Here is a 20842-nt window from a genome sequence, read left to right on the forward strand (position 1 = left end):
TAATCAACTTTATATGTGCTTTAGTATTTTGGTCAAAACATCACAATTTAATTAATTAATTAATTAAAACATGATGAAAGATCAGACTTATTAATGATAATAATTTAATATGTACTTTAAAGCACTAAAACTTTTAATTTGACATTACTGTATTACAACAAAGATTGTAAAGAAGCATATTTCAACATTAAAATTAAATTAAATTAAATTATTTCATCATGGATGTAAACTATTTCATAACCTGCATGAACTATGGTTTAAACATGCATGTATAAAATATAATGATGTCATTATTTTATCGTTACTTCAGCCGGTTACACTGATTATAGAGTGTCTCTGCTTGTTCTGCAGAAGCAGACAGAGGCTCGCGACAGAGAAGTTGTTGCCACGGCAACCAAAAGGCTGATGCAAACGGAGGCTGGACGATGACGGACTTCGCTCGACTTCATGACCGGAGGAATTAAGGTGGACCAACACAACGCAAACCAAAAACATTTACACGTACACAGCTCTTTATCTATTCTTAAATAATAGTTCCCGGGCGGCTGCATGAGTCATGTTCATATTAGTATGTTTATATAATACCATAATACCCGCCTCAGTATTTAACATTAGCTTGCTAATCGCAGTAGCCTACAACACATCTAAAGGCGTAACGTACTTAAATATTTTCCATAAACCTTCTTATGAAGTCTAATGAAGCTAGTTACATTCATTTCTAATATATAAATCATGGCGTAACATAAACTATAATAGCATATTCTGAACCATATTATTTTGTAACAATAACATAAAGGGCTTTTAAATGTGCTTAAATTACCTACAGTGTCAAAAATGTGAATTTGCTTTTTACTCTTCACATTACAGATGGTGAGTCTCTGCATAACTGTGTGGAACAGATTGGAGACACTAATTCTTCTCAGGAACACACGTCACAGTTCGTGCCCTGTTTGATTTATTAAAAATATTATTACCCGTTTTGCTGTATATATAGGCTATATATATATATATATATATATATATATATATATATATATATATATATATATATATATATATATATATATATTGCTGTATGTATCTATTTAGAACATTTACACCTGAGTTGTTGTACAGGGAGAAGATGGCTATGTTTACCCCAGCAGTTTGCTTTCGTCAGCTGTATGTTCAGCCATCCTTAAGGCACCACCATAGGCTTGGGGAGGGGGGAGGGGGCAAAGAGAGGGAGCGAGAGAGAGAGAGGGATGGAGGGACGAAGGAGGGGGGAAAGCTGCAGGCATTACTGAATTACAGAATCCACAGAGAGAGAGAGACACACACACACACACACACACACACACACACAGTTACAGAGAGAGATAGAAGCGATCTCAAAACAGCATCACTCTCTGCTAGACAGTGAACAGATAGAGAAGAGAACAGAACAGCGTGATCGCACAAGCATTAGACAGAAAGACAAAGATATGAGGTTGATTAGACAGCAGTGAAATTACCTGAGGGCAAAATAGAAGAGTGGAAAAAAAGAGTGTGGCTTTTAATCCTCTTGGCATGCGAGTGTATTCCTGGCTTTTTGGCAACTGAGTGTGTGAGTGGTCACCCTGTGTGTGAGTGTGTGCTGCAGAGTTTGTCAGTGGTGTTGGGACGCTTTGGACTGGAATGTATCTGAGTTAACCGCTGGGGACTTTTGGGAAGACACAATGCTGGGAAAGGATTACATGCTCGCCATCATCATCGTCAACTATGACGGTAGGTACACAGATGCATCTGCACTTTCCTCTGCTCTTTGTTCTTTGTCACTCTCTAGTTAACGTGGGCTGGAGGTGTCAGAGTGAGCGGAAGAGTTTTCTATCTTCTACAGGATCGAAATCAGTCATTGTCTGTTATTCTCATGCTCCACTGGTCACTCATGGACTTTACCTACAGGTGATGTGTCATACTAGACCTACCCGACTTTAGTGAGATGGACTTGATTTTGCTGGAAGGAGATATGAATACACTGATTTTCACACTTGAGAGCCACACAGTCTAAAAGAAGAAGCCTGTTGATAATATTGAAAAACCCATAGAGGACCAGGCATACATGCATTCGTCAACAATGTCACCTGTGCGCTTCTGTTGGGATTATGCATCTGTTGCAGGATTAGATTATGGAAACACAGCAGCATAGTTTAGCCCACACAACATTAAGCATCAGATAGACCACTAAACTACTACCCTTTGTGAGTTAATGGGGTAGAGCTAGATATTTTTACAGTTTGGGGTAGAATCAGGATTTACACAAAGAACTCCAGCGAAGAAAACAGTGTTTATTAAAAAAAAAAAAATCCAACTGCCTGAGATGTAGTATCAAAGCTGATACATTTAGTGCTAAAACTCTTATAATTAAAAGGATCTGCCTTGAGATCTTGCTGAAAGTTGGTTGATGAAGTATTCAAATGAAACTTTCCAGATGATGGAGCATTAGTGGGATGATTTCTTCATTTTTGCTTTCATAAAATCCTTTTAATGGGACCAGAGCCTGTCTGTTGTTGACCACTAAACCATCACATTATCTCGATGTATAATTCTCATTTTCTGTTCACAGAAAAATCTTCATAAAGTGTGACATGCTAAAAACTTGATTTTGATTTTATTATTGCTAATTCTTTCTAAAATTATTATTGATATATCAATTTAATTATTTATTTAGAGACTACCTGGAAGATTAAAAAAAAAAAAAAAAATATATATATATATATATATATATATATATATATATATATATATATATATATATATATTATATATATATATATATATTATATATATATATATATATATATATATATATATATATATATATATATATATATATATTAAAGAAAAAATATATAAATCTATGCCACAACATAGGTTATGTTACACCATAGGACCTTTTAAAAAGAACTAGTGCCAAATTTGTTTGCATAATATATCACAGGGCCTTAAAAAATAGCATTCTTCTTATACGTCCATGTACATTTAAACCTAAAATCTTGATGTTTGATATAATAAAGAGGACACCTTGTGCGTCAAGTACCCAGTGTCTGTAGAAAGGCAGAAACTGTCCTCAACGCGTCCTCTCCACGTCATCGCTCTTAAAATAACTTCTATTAAACACACTGAGAGGGGGTGTGTGTGAGAATGTGTTTGTTGTTTGTGTACGAGAGACAGTGAATGATGGAATTGCTTCTTCAAAAGCAAAGGCATGGACACTAAGGCATTTAGACACAATGCTGAATGGTGCTGAGTTTACGCTGATGACAGGAGCCTCTGTTGATGTACAGGAATTGATTGCCTTCAAATAATTCTGGCTTAATCAATTCTGCTGTACTTTCAGTTGGTGACATACTGCCTGCCTTGAGGATGTCTTCAAAAGGACGCCTCAAATAAAATGCTGTGTCTTGCTTCTTGATTTATTGAAGGCCAAAGGATTAAGTTCCAGATGGACATTTAGATCCACCTCGAGTCTTAATCTTCCCAGTCTGACCTCACACGGACATAACTGAACTGGGATTATCTGACCACTGACATAACGTCATTGGGATTATTTTTTTTCCAGATGTAGCTATAATTATCTCTTTCTGCTTCTCTTTTTCTCTCTTTTATCCTGACAGAGTTTAAACCTTGACATATTAGAGCTTTGTCCTTTTCTTGGCTTTTTACAAAATTCCCCTTTTTCTCCCAATGGTGCCTCTTGATCTTTTTACACTAGTTTATAATTGGTTTTTCTGTTATTAAAGAACTATTTTTATGTAGCAATACAACTGCTTTACACAGTGTTTATTCACACTAAATGTCTAGAACCACAAAAGCAGGACTAAAGGTGCCATTATATTTACTATAGCGAACTTTGGTCAGCGAAATCGTAGCAATCAGTGGGATAAGAGTGCCCCTAACCAAAGATTAAGAGTAGTCTAATGCATTTCTGTTTTCTCTCTCACTCTCTGTGTAACGTGTATTTACCTCATACTTCTCCTTTACTCTAAAAGCGGCTGAACTGGAAGGTGAAAAAAATCTATTGATTGCAATCAGTGCAGTAATGGTGCCTTTTATTACAGTTGTTTCAGTGGCTCATGGGAATCAGGAGTGGTCAGTTCTGATTGGCCACGTGAAAGCTCTCTGGTTAAAGCAAATGTAGGTCAAATGTTTTTTAGACTCTGCTTGCAAGGGTTTCTTAGGCGACAAAGTGCATCAAGAACAGTGAGGGATTGTCAATAGAGAATTCCCACACTACTTCTTTTATGTGCTTGTTGTCACTCTCAAGAGTGATTGGGTGTTGAATAATGTGTCGCGTTTTACTGTTCGAGTAGATTTCAGTAATTAGTGGTGTTTGAGTTGTGAGCTTCGTTATCGCTAAAACAGGTTTAACGCCAACTCATGCAGCTTCTTAAGGAGAGCTGCTATTTCTTTTCTTTTTTTTCCATTCATAGTATAGAGGATGTGAGACTAATAGGTTGCTTACAAAATAAGAATAATTTTGTAAGCAACCACTTAACAATGCCCTTGGAATCATCCAGAACTTCCTGATAACTGTAAAACAACAGGCTAAATATGATTAAGAGCACTTCAAAAATGTAATATGATTTATTCCATTCAGAATGTATAGCAATGGCCTGGCAACCACCCAAGCAGAGCTTTGCAGGAAATGTACAAATATTCTCAAACATTAAACTCTGAGATACAGAGTGCCAAATAATAAGCATATATCAAACTTTTTCAACATTGTAAGACTTACAGTGATGAATTGGACACATACACAAACAAACGCAGTCCCTATGTAGCAATTTCTATAGGGACTGATCAGGCAGTAGAAGTTTTCTCAGGAGATCATCAATAATTCACAAACATCCTCTTCTCAACCCCCCACCTTCCCTGCTGTTTTCAGCATTCAGTCTGTTGTTATTGCTTCATCCTCATGACATAGCCTTGGAGTTGTTAGTGGGTGCATGATGGGAACTGCGGCACCACCTACGTGCGTAAAGCTGTGATACCACAATTACAGGAAGTGAGGTCGGATCTCAGTGTAGCTGCATCCCAGTACGCTTATTTAGTTTATAACCCAGACTTTTTCTTAAAACCACAGACTTGCATTTGAAATCCATCCATCTATAGTAAATGATATGATGAATTGTGTAATATCATGTGTGCAAATTATGCAGTACTAGGTAGCAAGGGCATTGTTTGAAGGAGATTGGTGACAGAATACTAGATGTTTTGTATATTAGCAACCTTTCAATTCTTGTATTATCCATCAAGATTTATCTATTGGCATCTGAGCCAGAGAAACAAGAGATAACCAATGAGGCATCTGTGTTTGAGCATGCATCCATTGCACCAATACTTAAACTGCCGTCAGCTCCAAACACAGACAGTCTGCAGACCTAATTCCAGGTGCACCCTAAATGGGGAACAAAATTAGACTGAGAATAGCTTTTCTTCTTTCTTCAGCCTTTTTCTGCCTGTGTTTTATTTCAGCCTGCTGACAGCATGGCTAGCCATCCAACCCAAAACACTAAAAATTTCATGGCAACACAGCATGATTATTATGGCCTGTCAGGAGCGGAGGCGAGGGGCGGCTTGTGAAAAAGAAAGGAGTTTGATATGGGCATGATTGATGATCTCTTGAGAGGACCAGAGACACACAAACACACACAAAGACACTCACACCCATACTCCTTTATGATGATGCACATAAGTGGAATAAAAGTAAAAAAAAAAAATAATAATAATTTGTAGAGACACGAAGACAGTTAAATTAATTATTACAGTGTTACAGTGATTTTCCATATATAAGACTTATATATTTATAATATGTTTGTATATAATTTAATAAGTTTTATGATGACTCTGAACACACCTCACCCAATCAATATGAAAGAGTGTATATATTTATAATTATAGGATTTATTTATTTCTTAACTTTTCTGGCAGTCATGTCTACTAAAGAAATGCATCTTTTGAGGCAGATTATTAATAAGCCTCGAGACTGTGACGAGTTTAATTGGACTGAAGCAGATTTGAGGTGTTGGTTTAGAGGTTAAACCATTGTGTTGTAAGATTATTGTGGCTTTAACAGGACTCTACAAGCTCTCAAGTTAATTAATGCTTTAGAATAATTTTTTATTGTTAGTCCATGTTAACTAATTTAGTTAACCTCTTAACTGTCACCAACACCCCCCCCCCCCCCGAACATAGACGTGAAAGTACACAATTCAAACTTAAATTGTTATAATTCATAAACGCTTTTAAATATAGACCAAAGGTTGAAGACAATCTGCAGATTATTGCAGAAGTGAAATCATTAAAAAAAAATGAAAGCAAATTTTATATAAAAGAAATATTTTATAAAATATGTTTTAACTAAGGTTAAAGTTTATTGTAATACTTTTATTCAGGAAGAATAGTATTTCCTTGTATTTCCTTTGTTTAAGTGTAGGCATTGGTGTGTCCGATATTAATTTGGACTTCAAAGGTTCTAAAATGTAATTCTTTTTAAATATAAACAACTTATTTTGAGACAAATATTTTGAAGCAAAGCCATTGCTAGATTGCACACAGACCTAAATAGTTAAAGGGGTCATATGATATGATATAAAATTTTTCCTTTCTCTTTGGAATGTTACAAGCTCTTGGTCCATGAAGAAGATCTGTAAAGTTGCAAAGACTAAAGTCTCAAATCTAAAGAGATTATTTATTAAAGTTAAGACTCTGCCACACACCCCTAAAATGGCTCATTCAAACACGTCCCCACATGTCTACATCACTATGTGGAAAAATTTGTGTAATGCCGCCCAAATGTTCACGCAAAGAAAAAAGGTGTGGTTTCAGTAACAGCAGTTAGTGTTGAAGCAACCATGTCAGGGAGATGCTGTGTGTATCTAGGCAAAAGCAAAAGCACTTTATTTGGTCTTCTGAAAGTAGATACATTCATACAGCTATGTTCTGTTATTAATTTAAGTATTTGCTATTGAATGTTCAAATGCAGAGTTTTGCACGTCGCGTGTGTGCGAGAGAGAGAGAGAGAGACTCGTTACTCCTCCCTTTATCCTTCCGGCGCTCCCCCGTGGGACTTGAGACCGGTGAGTGGTGCAGGTGTCGCTCATCTTCAATTACTCCACCGGCCTCTCTCTGTTCCCATGGCTCTCGGCCCCGCTCCACTCATCACAAAAATCATTTTCAAATCAAGCTGTTTTCTGTTGGCCAACAATCCAGATTCACATGACCAACTGAACCCAGTGTGAAATTGAGTGGGTAGATCTTTTGCTTCATGCAAATTAAGCCCACACGACCACGACCACCAAATATTTTTAATAAATTCACAGAATTCAACAAACAGTGTTATGACTGAACCTTTAGGCTAAATGTGGCAAAATTGTAGGATTATTGTTTACATTTCTTAGTCATTAATCATTAACTTAAATGTGTGATTTTTTAAAATTGTTTTTATTATTTTACAATGTAGCCAGAATTCCATTTACAGTAAACGATGGAGGCCCTTTGTTAGAGAACGAACTTTAAAATGGCAAGTTTATTTATAAATTGTAATGCAGAGGAAGCTTTTAATAATAGTTACGTATATATACACATGTGTTTCACTCATGTTTGACTCTCACTGTGTGAATGTCAGAGGCAACTCTTATACTCGTGCCCAAGCAATCTCGTGTCACTACTGACCCAGTTCTAGTGCTGAAAAACACACATTTACAGTGTTGTTTTCTCCCCAAACGTCCCCTCCAGCCTTCTGCACTGTGTTGTTTGTGAGAACGGACAGGGCTATCCAGATGCATTGTGTTAAATGATTCTCTCGGGCAAGAGATAATTTCAGGCAAATATAATTCAGCAGACACAGCTGCTCTTTCCTGCTTTCTGTTCTGCCAGCAGCCCTATGCCTGTGTCTAAAGCACTAAATCATCAGGAGACCTGACAGGAGGACTTTGACATGCATAAAAGCTGTGAAAACGTACACAAGGAAAAACCGGCCAATTGGCTGTAAGCTATCTTACCATAAAGAAGTGAAAAAAATAAAAATATTTAAAACGACATTAAGTGTAATTTTTCTTTAAAAATTAGTTTTTTTTTTCGGAAGAAAGATAAATTATACAATTTACTAATAATGAACTGTATAATGTACAGTTTAAATCCCAAAGGTCCCTGTGTGGCTTTACTAGATTATTTTTAATGTTGCCCTGAGAATGGTTTGTCTTTGTGTGTATGACACTGTGCACCATCAGCATCTATGAACTGTGTGGATGAACTCTGATTCGTCATGAACTATATGGGTAGAACTTCTAAAATATACAGACAACAGAATTCTGTCTGATAATTTCTAAAGCATGCACAATTGTGAATTTCTAGTCACCACGACTGATGAAAAGATGGATTTTAAAATTACAAGTCACTGCTGGGAAATTTTTAAGTATGCAAAAGACGGAGGAAAACCAAAAAATCTGCAGGACCTGGATGATTTCTTTGAAGAATAGTGTGCACTTTCACTGTTCAGAATAAACTAGGTTCTCATAAACATCACAAAACAAAAAATCATCTAGAAATCAACACAAAGTATTAAGAATGAACAGGGTCATTTTTATAAAATCAGCTATTCATTTATTTTCTGGACTATATGTAAACTCATTTTATGTAAAATATCAGGCCAGTACTAAATAAAAAATAACACATATTTTGTATGATCCCTCTTATTTTGGTAAAATAATTAACATTTTGCAGATTCTGTAATTTTTGACCACAACTGTATGAAATGTCAGTATGAAAGAGACAGGGTGAAGATAATGGAACATTAGTCCAGCCCATTTTTAATAAGAGAGAGCTGCTTTTAGTTTTGACCTCATTTTAGGCTGTGTGTCATGTGGGCAGATTAGGGCCTGGTCTGTCTCTCATGAGTAGATCTGAGCCCGGTGACCTCACCTCGGGGTGTGTATGCCTCACTGAATCTCAGTGTGTGTGTGTGTGTGAAGGCTGCTGGCTCTGTGTTACTTGGTGGGAATTGTAACATGGCACGTTTACAAGAATCTTTGTGTGCTGCCCTCAAGTTAGCATGCATTTGAAATGCTAAAATGCAGATTAATCCAGAAATCCGATCTCTGTGCAGATGACATCTGGAATGATCAGAGTCTGGAGATGGACTCAGATCTGCCTCCTGGATGGCGCACCATACGTGACAGCACTGGCACCTATTACTGGCACGTGCCCACGGGCACAACACAGTGGCAGCACCCCTCCTACAGTGCAGAGGAGGAACAAAACACCATTAACGGCATAACTGCCAGCCAGATCAAGGTGAGATACTCTGATCTATGTGTGTTTATGTGGTTTTGTGTATGTTTTTGTCAGCTGTCACATCCCTATACTCTTGATTTTCTCAGACTGCAGCAGATGGCAGACGGGAATCAAGAGGCAGACTGACTGAAAACCCTCTGCCGTCTCTGAGCGAAAGGTGAGGGAATCACACCTGCGCTGAGGACAAGAGTTAAAAATATTCTAGGTTCAACAGATTGGAATGTTGTTCCAGGATAATGACTGGCTGCTGCTTTTTTTTTCTCTTTTTTTTCTTAAGTGGTAGAAATGGGCTTCCATAATATTAAATGGAGAGACATTTTTACTTTGAATCTCCTGCTTCTCAAATTTTTCTTGTGAGAAGAAGACCCCAGTAATTAACCACATTATATGTTAACAGTCTCATTCATGTACATTTTTATGTCTCCTAAGGAAATTGAGGAGAAACGTAAAGTTGACAAAGTAGAAAAATGGAAGTATGAAAAAGAAACCTCTAAGCTATGCAGTTTTCTTCTGCTTAGTTATACAGTTCAGTGGTCAGTTTTTAACCACATCATCTTATGTTTGACCAATCAGAATGAAGTATTCCAGAATGCCATTTAAACAGTTTCTACGTATTTAATGAAAGTCATAAAGGACATGTCTTAAAAGTTCTTTTTATACTACAGAATAGTTTGTTCAAATGTGTCAACAGACACAAGATAATTGGGTAAAAACGTGTCTCCTACTAATTTGTTGCAATTGTTTTAATGTGCTGGGTGTAGTAACACATTACCCATGGACTGTGTCAATATGCATCCTTGATGTAAATTAAAGTCTGGCACAGATTTGCAGCCAGACACACACACACACATACACACACATAAGCTAAGCCAAATTCTCCTTCTGGTGAGAAAAAAAAGCATTTTCTCTATGTTTCCCCTTTTGTTTAATCCACTAATGAAGCCAGAAGACATTTATTTGAACAAACACATTCTTATACCTGAAGGTGGTATTACACACCTAGAGTTCTGTGAACAGATGTGGTCTCCACTGGCTGCTAGTGGAAATGACAAAAGCAGTCCTGCTTTAGACAGCCAGTCAGGTGTGGCCTGTACAACTGTAAGATGGAGAGTAAAACAGGCCATTTTGCCTTTGGCTAACCTCCAAACGCTCTGATATCAGGCCATGAGGTCCCAGTCACACTAATGCTTGAACAAAAGCAAGCACTCACCTGGGGAATTGAGAACATTGAGAAGTGTTTTCCCTCACTTTGTGGTGCTAAACAGTCTTTGCCAGTGAAGGACAAAATACTGTACACACATTCATTTAACAGGCTGGAGAGTGCCCTTATTAAGTGTCAGGTTTGTCATTGACTGACCTTTCTTCTGAATTTGTTCGGAGAGCTGAGACTGGCTGCTGCTAAGTTGTTTGGGAATTATTGACAGCTACAGGGAATGCAATTACCTTCACTTATTTTGTCAGCACCTTCAGGCAGCATAACACATTCCGGCACATTAAGTTTCTGTCCTCAGTATGTGTTAAAGAGCACTGTTTGTGTACTTGAGCAAAACAAAAATGAATCATTTATTTTTCATTTAATATTCAGTTAAAGTACTTACTCAGTTTAATTTGTTTTTCAGTTTAATGTAATATTTAGCTTAAATAAATTATTATAATTATTTTTAAACATATTTCTCACGAGACAAAGAAAGTATGTCTTCCAGGCTTTTAGAATAAACCAACAGTATGCAAAAATCGACTTTGGCATCCATATGATACGCACCTGTTTGGCGTGCATATAATACGCAATTTTCATGTGCATATTATACAAAATTTGTTGGCATGCATATGATACACAGTTTTCGCCTACATGTGATACGCATCCATTGTGTAGCATATACAAGCCAAAGTAAAATTTGTGCATATCAATACCACAAGTTTTTGTTTTTATTTGGCGTACTATTTTTACGCACTTTCATGAGATCTGATTTTGAACGTCCTGACACAGACCCAGATTGGCTTATCGAGAGCAATGGGAGAATTCCTGGTGGGCCGGTCTTGTCATGCCACTGGGTTCAAAGGATGCCTATATTTAAGACACCAAAGAAGTTATGCGTGTGAAAGCTATAACGCAGTTTGCTCCGTATTTGCAGGCATACGCCATATGACCAGACCATAGTTTACTAATTGACTGAGCAAACATCAAAAAAAAAAAAAAGTTACTTACACTCAATGTAAATGAGTCATAGTATTCATATTTATTGGTTTCCTCAAATGGTTTGAGTTACCATAACTTGTCGGGTTTTACAGTGTATCAACAACTGTATCCAGATTCTAACTTTTAAAATAATATTCGATCCCACTTTATATTAGGTGGCCTTATACAGTGTACTTACATTTAAATTAATAATTTGATACAATTCACTTATTGTGCATATACGTGCTTTTACATTGTACTTATATTTTTAAAATACCTGCATGTTATCACATCTGTAATTAATTTCTGTAATTACCTTTATAATTACACTGTTGACCCATCCCTTTGACCTTAACCCACACTTAAACCTACCCATACCCTAACCTTACTCGTATCCCATCTCAATAGCAGCAAAAGTGTTTTGCAATACATTATGAACATAATAAGTACATTGTACTTTTTTTGATGTAAGAACATAGTAAAGGCCACCTAATATAAAAAGGGACCTAAAATTGAATGTAAATATCCATAATTATTTTATTTGGAGACAAATACCCAGTCTAGGGCTTTTCACTTTATAGCTCTATACTATATAATTTTCCCCTCCGAGACCGCTGTTTATTATAGGTAGGAAGTATACGCAAAATGTTGTGACTTGTTCATAAGAATTTCTGCATGAAGCTGAGAGTGATAATTACAGGAGCTGTTTCTTGTTTACAGGACAAACTACCCTAGCGGTCTGAATAGCCTTGTCTAGAGTATAAATGAAAGTGCTTTCAATAGAACACCAAACAGAAAAATAACCAAGTGTTCAGCATCTCAGGACTTAATTTGTATTCATGTTTTTTTTTGCTCAGATGAGCCCAGTATTTAATTATGAGTCATTATCATAATGATGTGCTCTCTTGCTCTACTTCAGGCCCTCCTGGCAGGAAGAGTATTTCTGTGCCAACATGGATCCAGACTCCAAGGTAGAATCTTGCTGTGTGCTGCCCTAATACTGTTCAACATGTAAAATGTATTACTGTTTTCTCTGCTATTAGTCGCTGTGCCCCACAAATATCACTAAATATAAATAAATGCAGAGCACGTCTTGAGGTAACCACTGAGGGTGAAAGGAGTTGGAAAAGGAGCATCAATCAGGGCATGTTTAGTGATGCAGTAGGGTGTATACATGCCTGCATGTTGGTGGAGTGTATATAGAAGGTGGGGGTGGAGAGCTACGACCTCTAAATGCACAAGAGATGCAATTTTAAGACACAGGTTTATTGAGTCTGTGTAAAATGATCCTAGTAGGCTGGGTCATAGATATAAGCTCTGTACAAAACATTTAGATTTCCATCAGTCACCAGGCTGGTAAACGTTAGCTTGCTAATTTGATTCCTAGGAGTGAGCCATGAACAATTATTAATGTGCCTCTTAGAAAGACTGTTAACCCCAGGATGCTTTCAGGAGCTAGTTGCTGTAATATGTGTACTGAGAGTCACATTTGATAAAAGCATCTGATAAATTTCTACTTACTTACTTAGAAATATTTAGGTATGACAATATGAAAAATATAAATGGATGTTGTCCAAACTGTCAACTTGAAGTACATGCCAAACGTATGCGACACTGCCCTTCTTATAGAAGAGTTTGGTATAGAAAGCTCTTTTCAGTTCAGATTAACAAACAAAAACTTTATTTCTCTCGTAGTTGTGAAATCATATCTCATGATTTTGACAATATATGTCATAGCTATGACTTTAAATATCACAACATGATTCTATTTCTTGTAATTGTAAGTTTATTTCTTGTAATTCATGACTAAATAGCTCACAATTGAGGCTTTATATTTCCCTGTTGTGACTTTAAGTATTACAGTATGACTTCATTTCTTGAAATTGTGTATTTCTTGTAGTTGTGACTTTATTTCGCAATTGTGAAATTATTTCTTGTAATTGCAACTTTATTTCTTGAAATTGTATAACGTCATGTCATAATTGAAGCTTTATAGTTTACAGTTGTGGCTTTAAATATCACAATATAACTATTTCCTGTAATTTTGACTATTTATTGTAATTGTGTGAGTATATATTTCACAGCTGGGACTGAATATCTCAATATGACTACTACTTGGATTGTGTCTTTTTTTTATAGCTGGGTCTTTAGATCTTGCAATTGTGACTATTTCTTGTAATTGTGAATGTATTTCTTATAACTATGACTTTACAGTATATCACAATGTGACTTTATTTCTCACAATTGCAACTGTATCTCTTACAATTGTAACTGTATCTCACAATGTGAATTTAAATCTCACAATATACCTTGTAGCTTATGTTTAACCATAGAGTGGAAAGTCTTAGGGAGATTTATCAACAAGTGTCAATTTATTTTTGCTTTATATTGTATATTGAGTGCTGTTAGGAAAAACTATGCGTTTGTCTTTCAGTGTTTCGCTGTGCGCTCACTTGGCTGGGTTGAGATCCCTGAGGAGGAACTGACCCCTGGAAAAAGTAGTCTGGCGGTGAACAACTGCATCCAGCAGCTCTCTCACAGCAAAGCAGAGGGCCGGGATGCAGTGGGCGCCTGGGGAGAGGTTAGAACAGACTGGGCTCATACACATAACTTAGAATAGATGAGATGTGCGCTGAGAGGTTCGCTGGTTTAATTCAGACATGTTTGTGTGTGTTCAGGGTCAGGATATGATGATGGTCCTCAAGAAGGACACTCTCAGTCTAATGGACCCTGTGGACCGCAGCCTCATCCATTGTCAGCCCATAATCAACATCCGTGTATGGGGGGTGGGCTGCAACAATGGCAGGTACTTTGTACTTGTTCTATTTCTCAGTTTAAAATTCATCAGTTTTTCCCATTTTCAATGGTATCATAGATGAAATCTGGCTTTCCGCAGAGACTCAGTTCACTACAGTTTAACAGAAAATGTTTAGCCTGGATAATGACAAATGGCCAGTAAACCCCTTCAATTCAGTTATATTTCCCCATTCAGTGACAGGCAGAGACAAAACCTGTACATATTGAAACCTGTATCTTCTTTTGTGTTCAGGTGAGTAAATGATGACAGAATTGACATTTTTGGGTGTACTATTCCTTTAAGTAATTTGTTTTAAAGTATATCCTTTCTTTAAAGCGGTCATTGGATGCAACATGCACTTTTACAAGTTGTTTGAACTGAAATGTGTGTTAGCAGTGTGTGTACACAACCACCCTATAATGATAAAGATCCACCCAGTGTTTTGTTTATCTTGTTAAATCATTTCCCTTTCTCATATCAAGCCATTCGCAGACAGGCCCCTCTCACTATTATTAATTGACACTAGCATGACCCGCCCTGAGTGAGTGTCATCAGTCTGTCATTGTTTCACCGCCGGAGCAGTTGCAGACAAGAATGTTTCCTAAATGATTGAGGTGTTTTGTTGTCGGATGTAATAATGAACATAGCAGTCATCATTTACTCCTGACATCTGAGCTGCTGAAGACGTAGTGGATTACCTTTGTTTTTGAAAAGAATGCAGTCCCCGATTTACCATATTGTTTTTTTTCTTTTTTTTTTCTTTTTTTTGCTAATCATTCGTGATCCAGCTTCACTTACAGCAAGGTTCTTTTATGAATCTTTGCAAATCACCTTTCCCCATAAAGTACTATTTAGTCTAAAAGACTACTAAAGCATAAAATACCATAATATGTTTGCAGATAAGTAAACAGTCTCATGAGAATGGCTTGTCACCTCACAGAAAAGAGGGGCGGGGTGAGCAAAGCTCATTAGAATTTAAAGGAACATGCACTAAAACTGGTTGCTGAAAACAGCTGATTTTGACAAAGTAAAAAAGGGTGTTGTTTTACACTACTATTGAGAAATTTTAAGAAAAAGTATGTTATAGACCTTTCATTAAGACCCTAAAGAGTCAACTTGTGGAAAATGGGCTTCCGATGACCCCTTTAACAAGTATTCTTTTTAAAAGGATGCTAAATGCACTTCTTTTTCACAACAGTCTTGAGCTTGCGAAGACGTTTCACGCGTTTTTGCATTATTTTGACTATTATTAACCCTTTTTCCTTTTTCTTTTTTAAACCGCCACTCGTGAAAACAGAGACAGGTAATAACTGCACTTTTTTTCTTTTAGAAAACATATCTCGTGGTGTCTGGGTTCCATTGTGGTCTATGAAGTACAGTAGTGCTCCTTAGCCATGTTATCTTTCATTCTTTTACCGTCATGGTTCATCTCAGGTTGTGTAATTTGTACTAAATGCAAAAACAAAATCATAAAATACAACTGTTTTGTCATTACTGAAGTACTAAATGCAAAAAATATCATAAACGCAACTGTTTTTCGTTGACTGAAGTATTGATTTGCTCTGCATGTCTACAGAAATGCCTTCCCCAGTGTTCAAACAAACAATAAATGCAGATTATTGACTGTAACGATATCAACCTTGATATTCATCCGGAAGAAGGAGGCGGGAACCGGCGGACAATCAAAACCATTTTAATAACAAAATAAACACAAAACAGCGCACCAGCCCCTCACGGACGACTGGTGCGCATAAAATAAAAACCAAAACACAACTAAAAGCCCAGGCCTGGTCCTCTCTCGTCCTTCACTGTCGTCGCTCCAGTTTTATATCCTTCCATCTCCTCCATGGGCCTCGAGACCGGTGGGACGAACAGGTGTAGTTCATCTCCAATCACTCCCCCGGCCTCGCTCCCATGTCCCTCGGCCCCGCCCCACTCGTCACATTGACCAATCTAATTAAAAGGATCTATTTAAATTTTGTTTGGACATGGGGGGATTCACTAGTTTGTAATGAAACCATCAGTAGAGCATGTTGGCATGTGCCAATGAGAGATAGTCTTTGCTAGATGAGAGACATTTAAACCTTATTTATATTGTGACAGTGTGCTCGGATCCAAATCCAAAAATAGACCCTTTCAGTCTAAATAGCTCCAGCTAAGTGTAAGTGTGGAACCCTGGACTCTTTCTTTACTGAGATCTGCATGGGCTGGTGCAACAACTCTGTATTCACACAATGAAGGTTTCCATCTCTCTCTTTACTGCCCAGACAATTCATTTGTTTGACTTGCATGTTCTCTCTTAAAAATTGAAAGCAAACGAGTGCTGAATTTCACGAGGGTTGGTATGCTGTGTGAGCTTGAGCCACGGGCCGTGTGAAGCACCACTGCTCTATATTTCTCCAATGTAATATTCATGAATGAAATATTCTCTTTGATGGTGGCAGCATGCAGCATTAGCTGCAGTATTGGTAAGCCCATGTCACTGCGTTGCCTTTTGGAAAATCATACTGCCCAGAAATGCCGATCGAACTGTATTTCTAGAACATTGACATCTGATACTGGCGAGTAAAATAAGCTAAAAGACATTCTAAGGTTGATGTGAAGAGATTTAGTGAATAACAAGATAGGTTGAGAGATTAGAGATGGTTCAGTGTCACTTTGTAAATACCCAGCTTGCCAATGTCATTTCCAGCTCGCAGTAGTTTGTGTCCTATTTTATTTTAGCATTTTACAGCCCTATTCTTAGAAGGGCTGCTCACTACTGTGGCCTTTCAGCGTGCTTATAGCAAAGTCAGAAGCAACTGAATTGTTAAGGTGCCACATTATAGTTTAAGTGTCAAAATAAGATTTGATTCTGTTATACAGTATATGATATACTGTATACACTACTGTTTAAAAGATTGAGGTTTGTTATAATGTTTTTTTTTAATAAATTATTTTATTCAGCAAGTATAATGTGTTATTTTATTCATTCAGGAAATGTATATATTTACAATTTTTGTGTTATTTGTATGTGTGTGTAGGCTTAGTGTTTCTACCAGGCTGTTAGAATAAGCATGAAAGTGACTGTGATGAGTATTTACTCCAGTCTCCTGGTCCTCTGTAGGGACTTTGCCTTTGTGGCCAGTGATAAAGACACCTGCATGCTCAAGTGCCATGTGTTTCGCTGCAACGCTCCAGCCAAGACCATTGCATCTGCCCTGCATGAGATGTGCTCCAAGGTAAGACCACACAATCCTATTAAAGCTCATAATTAACATAATATCATAATTAAAAATGGCTAGATTTCAAAGTCAGTGGATTACAGCGTTGATTGTGATTGGTCTGTTTCCACAGATCATGTCAGAGAAGGCAGCACTGCAGCCCTCTATGGCCCGTTCTCTCACCATGGAGAGTATCTCCCCAGAGGACTTCCCCCGTCAGGGTATGACCCCTGCAGTCTTTTTGAGAAAACCCGAATGGTTGACTCTACTGTTGTATTCTTTCATGAGACTTGATGTGTTTAATGCTTTCCAGTTGACTTCCTGGAATCAGTGAGGCAAAGGGTGCAGAAGTTTGAGGTGGAGTACATTGGAAACCTGCCTGTATCCAGAGCAATGGGTGAGTGGGTTTTGGGCAATTCAGATGCTTAATATTAACACATTTTACACTCTATGAATGAGTATTTGCTGAGTTTTGCTCTTTAATACTCTTACAAACTATTTTTGAAGAGTCAAACATGAGCACAACAGATTGTGGATCCAGTCTGGACCAGTATCTAACCGTTTTCTATCAGACCAGTGGTTTTAGCTGGCTATTAAAGATTAACATTTTAAACCAGGTTAATTGTTATTTTGGTGGCTAATGTATAGAGACCTGGAAACCCTAGCTTAAATAGCTTTTAAATGTGACCCTGGTTGTGCTATATATTGTAAAGGTTTTTGTGTATATGCTGACAGGAATGGAAGTGTTGAACAGAGCTATTGAGAGCATCATGCACTCCAGAGACAGAGATGAGTGGGAGCCGATAGTCATCCATGTGTCTGATACAGTTATGTCTTTGTGGAAAGGAGAGGTGAGAATATCTACTAACTGACATTGAGGTATTTTAGTGTATATACTAGTATAGTAGTATATACTAGGAATACTAGTGTACTGCATACTGCACAATTTGTACTGTATACTGTTTTTTTGTTGTTGTTTTTTTAAGTATACAATGCATTTACGGAGTAGTGTACAGAAAAATTAGCATACTATGCATAGTACACATATTTATATACTACAGAAGTAGTGTGAGTAGTATGCTTAGTCTTAGTGTACGCTTAGTAAACATAGTCTTTCTGTGTTTTACTTTTTCTTTCCCGTTTGCTTTATTTCAGGATGGAGATGACCCATTTTGGGAAAGCCAAGTACGTTACTTGACTTTCCTAGGTGTGGGTCATGACACACACACCTTTGCAGTCATAGTGGATGCAGGAACCCAGCGCTTTGAGTGCCATGTGTTTTGGTGTGAGCCCGATGCTGGGATCATCTCTGAGGCAGTTCAGGCTGCATGCATGGTGAGGAAATACTTTTAATTGAATTGACTTTCACCCTACAAATATCACACACAGCATTCATAGTTTCATAGCACTGATATATAATTTTGTTCAAACTCTTGAATGTGTTCGAAGTATAGTATTTCTGTTGTAAATATCTGGCGCCCCCTCCAGGTCCAATACCAAAAGTGTTTGGTTGCACAAACTCCTCCTGTGAGGTCCAAAATGTGGCGGGCAGGCTCCAAAGTCAAACGAGCCAACTCCATGGATAGCTCTAGCTTCCCGCCTTGGCACCAAGGACACACACCTTCTAAAATGGCTTCTCCCGGCGTGAAGAAGGGCATGCTGGCATTTTTTGAGACATTCCGGAATAAACATTCAGCAGTATCCACACCCTAACAACAGCAACTCGGTGAGGGGTTTTGAGGAGGGAGATATGAGGAGATGGAGAGATGGAAGGAATAAATTCAACATTAAGCCTAAAAAAGTTGAAGAAATATCAGTATCCTTTGCCTTTGGCATTTTTAGAAAAACCCAACTTAACTTCCCCAGTATGACTTCACACACACACACACACACACACACACACACACACACACACACACACAAACACCTATTTGCCCTTAATAAGAGTGTTTTGAGGATTAATGTATCGGAATGTAGGTGTGCAGAACAGCGTTTAAATGACATTAAGGTGCTGTGCTCTCACATTCCAAAAACTGACAGAACTCCAAACCCTCTGTAACATAAATGCTGTTATAAAACAGTTACTGTCCTCAAATGTGATTGGTAAAAGGCTCATTTTCTGCGCACAGACCGACAGGGATTTTCGCATTAGTCGACGTCTGGCAGTGCAATGTGAATTAGAGTACAAATTCTCTTGGACTTTGTATCACTTCACTTGTCTATTTGTTCCAGACAGACTGTCAGTGTATATTGGTGCATGGGATTTTTCATTGACTAGTTCTGAAGGCTACACTGTTATGGTAATAGGTGGTGAGAAGTAAAGAGTGTTTATGAATCTAGTGGACCTTTATCAAGTAAACTTCTGCTGACAACGTTACAGTCCGGCTCGTGGACACTCTGTATGATGTAAGTTTCATCTTCAGCACTGTCCGCTGGTGTTTGTGCACCACATTCAGGTGCTTGGCTCTGTACAGCCTTGTGCATGCACATGTGAAAGTTATTTGAGTGCTTGAAACAAATGTCCAAACTAGGGATATGCCGGTATCAAATATTCATGTTGCAATTAATTGCTAATGCTTTTATCACGGTATACAGTATTATCACGATATTGGTAATAATACAGTAAAACAGGTTTAATAACTTTCATCTTATAACAAAAATAACTGAATATTTAAATACAATAGAGCATACAGAAAAATATATACAGTTAAAAGTTTTTCACAAATTAAAGTGCAAAAGAACTATAAAGACCCATAGGTATCACTTTACAATAAGACCTCATTAGTTAACCTTAGTTAATGCATTAACATTCACAATAAGCAATAGCTACATTTGCTACCGAAGTTATTCATCTTTGTTAAAAAATACAAGTCTTAGTCCATTTTAGCTCATTAAATAACACAATTTGCAATTTCGATTTTGACAACGTGTTATTAAATATTGGAATACCTCAGATTTATGAATGTTCAGTTATAATGAATTAACTAATGTTACCTAATGAAGCCCTAATGTAAAGTGTGAACGAACAATAAAGAATCAAACCACTTTCAAACTATATCTAGACTGAGCATTGTGTAGTCCAGATAAAAATGTAAAAAGAGTTTGAAAATTAGTGGCCTATTAAGCCTAAATATTTAAGTATTTGGTGCTGTGATGAACACCATAGCAAATCCACAAATCTGAATGGCTATTTTAATTATTTAAATATGTTTTAGAAAGTAGCAGCTGTTTTATTTCCAGGGTAACTGGCTGCATTATCTACAGTTTAGCGCCATCTGCTGTCAGAGAGTGAATGTGCTTTCATTCAGCGCGTCTCTCACGTGTTCCTCCATGTGCTTCTCATGCGTGCTT

At 37.3% G+C, this 20842-nt stretch overlaps 1 protein-coding gene across 1 annotated transcript; it reads left to right on the forward strand.

Moving 5' to 3' along the window:
* Window positions 1–1266: 1266 nt before the first annotated feature.
* On the forward strand, window positions 1267–20031 carry apbb3 (amyloid beta (A4) precursor protein-binding, family B, member 3). Its single transcript, XM_059526641.1, has 12 exons — window positions 1267–1746; window positions 9128–9315; window positions 9402–9472; window positions 12411–12462; window positions 13926–14072; window positions 14170–14297; window positions 17395–17509; window positions 17625–17712; window positions 17805–17888; window positions 18227–18342; window positions 18647–18826; window positions 18980–20031. The coding sequence occupies exons 1-12, from the start codon at window positions 1698–1700 to the stop codon at window positions 19202–19204; spliced, it is 1443 nt and encodes a 480-aa protein (XP_059382624.1). The 5' UTR covers window positions 1267–1697; the 3' UTR covers window positions 19205–20031.
* Window positions 20032–20842: the final 811 nt, after the last annotated feature.

Source organism: Carassius carassius, chromosome 36 (genome assembly GCF_963082965.1).
Source record: "Carassius carassius chromosome 36, fCarCar2.1, whole genome shotgun sequence".
NCBI classification, from domain to species: Eukaryota; Metazoa; Chordata; class Actinopteri; order Cypriniformes; family Cyprinidae; genus Carassius; species Carassius carassius.